Source organism: Miscanthus floridulus, chromosome 12, assembly GCF_019320115.1.
Source record: "Miscanthus floridulus cultivar M001 chromosome 12, ASM1932011v1, whole genome shotgun sequence".
NCBI classification, from domain to species: domain Eukaryota; kingdom Viridiplantae; phylum Streptophyta; class Magnoliopsida; order Poales; family Poaceae; genus Miscanthus; species Miscanthus floridulus.
The window spans coordinates 16,282,936-16,286,525 of NC_089591.1; the positions used below are offsets into that span (position 1 = coordinate 16,282,936).

Here is a 3,590-nt window from a genome sequence, read left to right on the forward strand (position 1 = left end):
AAAGACAGGGCTGTCGTGGGGTAAGGCAAGGCTAGGCTCTCCTATAATCAAACTAGACAACCTTTTTCCCTCTGGTGCTAACCATCAAGCAGAGTGATTGCAACCAAACACATATACTATATACTATCCCACACATTGACTTCTTACCCGCCCCCCCCCCCCCCCCCCCCCCCCCCCCCCCCCCCTCTCTCTCTCTCTCTCTGCAGCTCATCAGCCTAACTGTCTCTCTCATCAGTCTTATATATTTTTTGTGCGCTCTTTGTTGCCTTGTGCTGTCTCCTCTTTCTCTGGCTTCTTGCTTTCTGTGCCTCTCAACAAAGGGCAGTGTTCCTTGCTATGTCATCTAGCTAGATAGCACAGAGCAAGCTGCCTGGGCAGGCAGCTAGAAAATTAGCAAAAAAGGTTAGGAGCAGTGGGATTTGGTAGCTAGGTGTTGCTTTCAGCTTCGTCTCCGGGCACATCGCTTTGCTGCAACCTCATGGGGAGGGCTCCGTGCTGCGACAAGAACAATGTGAAGAAAGGGCCATGGTCTTCACAGGAGGATGCCAAGCTCAAGGAGTTCATGGAGAAGCACGGCACCGGTGGGAATTGGATCGCTCTTCCTCAAAAAGCAGGTACTATATATACATGATTTGTCAAGCTACATATACATAGATGCAGCTTGTTCAATTTGGGGATTTCATGCTGTTATCAGTTGAGTCTGAATCTAAACAGTCTAGATTCTTGATGCTGAATTGCTGATCGATGTCCTGTTTTTCCAATTTGTTTTCCTTTTTTATGTTCTTTTCCTTTGATCTGTTTGGGATCACTCTTTATTAGGAGTGTTCTGAGACATCTTGTTTCGAAGAAAAACAAGAGAGAAGGAAAACATATATATGCTTTCTCTCATGAATTTATTACAACAATGCTATCAGAGCAAAAGATTTTCTCCCTCTTCCCCGCCCCTCCTCTAGCATTCTATTAATCTTCAAGATTTACTTGCTTCACTATTTTCGAATTTGGATGCCCTTTTAGTCAGGATCATCATAACTTCCTTCTGCGTACCCTCTAGGATTAAACATGTGTTTGCTATGCATGTACCAGTAATTGATTTGTATCTTTCCCGGTCTCCTGATGATTTAGAGACATGAGCCCTTGGATCATGTGGGTGTAAGTGTTTGGGTCCGAGACAGGCGCTCTTTGTCCTCTATTTACAATCTCGCTATGCTAATATGGCTCACCTCTTTCACCCTACCCAAAATAAACTCTGTGATGATTTCCGTTGTTCAATGGAATTGGAGTATATCTCATTTTAAATAAAAATAGAAATAAGCCCTAGTGTATTTTCGGTTATGTCGATCTTCGTCTTTCAGTTTTTGACTGACCATTTCCTTGGATGTGGAGTATTCCGACAAGGATCGTTGCACTCTTTATGTTTTTAGGACCAGTGATGTCCCTAGCTAGTCTTGCAGTTAGGTATCATGCGACTATAGCAGGACTCTTAATTGTAGTAGCAACTGGCAAGTCAAAGTCCCAGGTTCCTAACCGAAGAAGGCTTGTCATACAAGTTTCCATGTGATAATTTCGTATCATTCCCATAATTGCATGCTACTTTCTATCATCTTGCCTGTGTTCATCAAACAATAAATTTCAAGAAATTTCAACTTGGACTACTCCAAGTTTAATTTGTAATGGATTTTGTTATTGTGATTGTAGGATTAAGGAGATGTGGCAAGAGCTGTAGGCTTAGATGGTTAAACTACCTGAGGCCTAACATTAAACATGGGGAGTTCACTGAGAACGAAGACAGGGTCATCTGCAGCATGTATGCAAGTATAGGAAGCAGGTGGGTGAAAAGAACTGGATATATGGTCCTATCTGTTCTGGACTAACTCCTTCCTTTACCATTACTATGACCCAAAAGTCCACACACATTAATGATCCTTTCTGCTTACATCCAAGTATCTCAATGTAGAAACATATGCAAAATTACTAGCTAATTAACCTGTTCAGACTTCGGAAGGAAGCTAGATTTAACTTTCATTCTTCTTGAAGATGATCTAGCTACCTTTTTCTCGTTGTATATTACACACAAACTCTCTATTTTGAGCTAGCTAGGTAGCATGAGCAAAGCTAGCACAAGGGAACAACGAAACCAAAAAAAAAAAAAGAATCGAGAATGTGCATGATCAATTCATCAGCTGCCTGTTACAAATCTATCTCAGGTGGTCGATCATTGCGTCGCAGCTGCCCGGGCGCACCGACAACGACATCAAGAACTACTGGAACACCAAGCTGAAGAAGAAGCTCCTCGGCTCCACCGCCGCCCCACACCCTCACCGCGCGCCGCGGCAGCACCACCACCACTCGCCCGGCCTCAACCTGATGCTCCAGCACACGTCGTCACCCTCCTTACCCCAGGCCACCTACAACAGCTTCTTCTCAGGCGCCGGCGGAGCCCTCCACCACGACCCCATCATCCCCGCACTAGCACTGCCGCAGACGCCCCAGGACTACATGCTAAGCACCGGTGCAGGCCTTGGCATCCCAACAAACGCCCCGTCGTCACTGCTGCACGCGCAGCAGCAGCAGCAGTTTCAGCACCACCTGCAGCAAGTGGTGAAGGAGGAGAGCGGCAGCATGATCGTGTTCGGCAGCGACCAGCAGAGCTGCAGCTCGTCGGACGGCGGCGCGCACAGCCAGCAGCCGCCGCAGTTCGGCGGCCATGGCCATGGCAAGGAGCTGAGCTTCGACGGCTACTTATTCGGCTACAACAATGGCGGCAGTAGCATGGAGCATGACAGCAGGCTGCTTCTTCATCAGCTGCAAGATGCTCACCAGCAGGCCCATCAGCAGGTGCCGGTGGAGTACAACTACGAGGAGATCAAGCAGCTGCTCATGAGCACAACCGCCGCCGGTAGTTTGCACGGCGGCCATGAGGACGGCGGAATGGAAGGGTTCGGCGGCGGCGCCTCTCAAGGGAAGGTGACGATGATGTAAATTGCATTGACTGCTGAGATCAGATGGACAATACAGGGAGAAGTGATTGATGATCAACGACGACAAGGTGTGTGTTTAATTTTACTGCTGTATTTTTTCATCTTCTTCTGATTTTACCGTGTAGTGTACTAGTGATCGTGCGTGTGTGTGTGTTTGGGCACCTTAATTACCCCTGTGTCATGGCTGCAAACACGTGCAGGAAGTTGCGTGCGTGCGTGCGTGTTACAGGCTGTGTATGTGACCGTGACATGGGATCCAGATTCTGCCCGGCCTCACCTCCTCCTCATCCTCCTCCCCCTCCTATATACTGTATTGCTGTTGTACTTGTCTCTCTTTTTTCTCACCAGAGGTATAATGTCATGAGCTTCAGAGCATGCATGAGGTACACTGTGCAAAACGTTAAACTTGTTACAGTTTCTCGCTTTCTTTGGACTGGGATTCTGGGCACCACCATGCATGGAGCATGCATGATGGTGGTACACTTCATCACTTGGTAGTGCAGCTGGATTGCTGATGATATCTGCATGCATGCATGCATGCTGTGACCATTTCTTCCTCCTACTGTGCCTGATGTGATGCTTGGACGACGATCTTGAACTCTGTTGGGCACT

The 3,590-nt window shown here is 47.3% G+C and overlaps 1 protein-coding gene across 1 annotated transcript; it reads left to right on the top strand.

Annotated features, from left to right (window-relative positions):
- Positions 1-478: 478 nt before the first annotated feature.
- On the top strand, positions 479-3,254 carry LOC136498550 (transcription factor RAX2-like). The gene is made up of 3 exons (XM_066494455.1): positions 479-614; positions 1,696-1,825; positions 2,205-3,254. The coding sequence occupies exons 1-3, from the start codon at positions 479-481 to the stop codon at positions 2,977-2,979; spliced, it is 1,041 nt and encodes a 346-aa protein (XP_066350552.1). The 3' UTR covers positions 2,980-3,254.
- Positions 3,255-3,590: the final 336 nt, after the last annotated feature.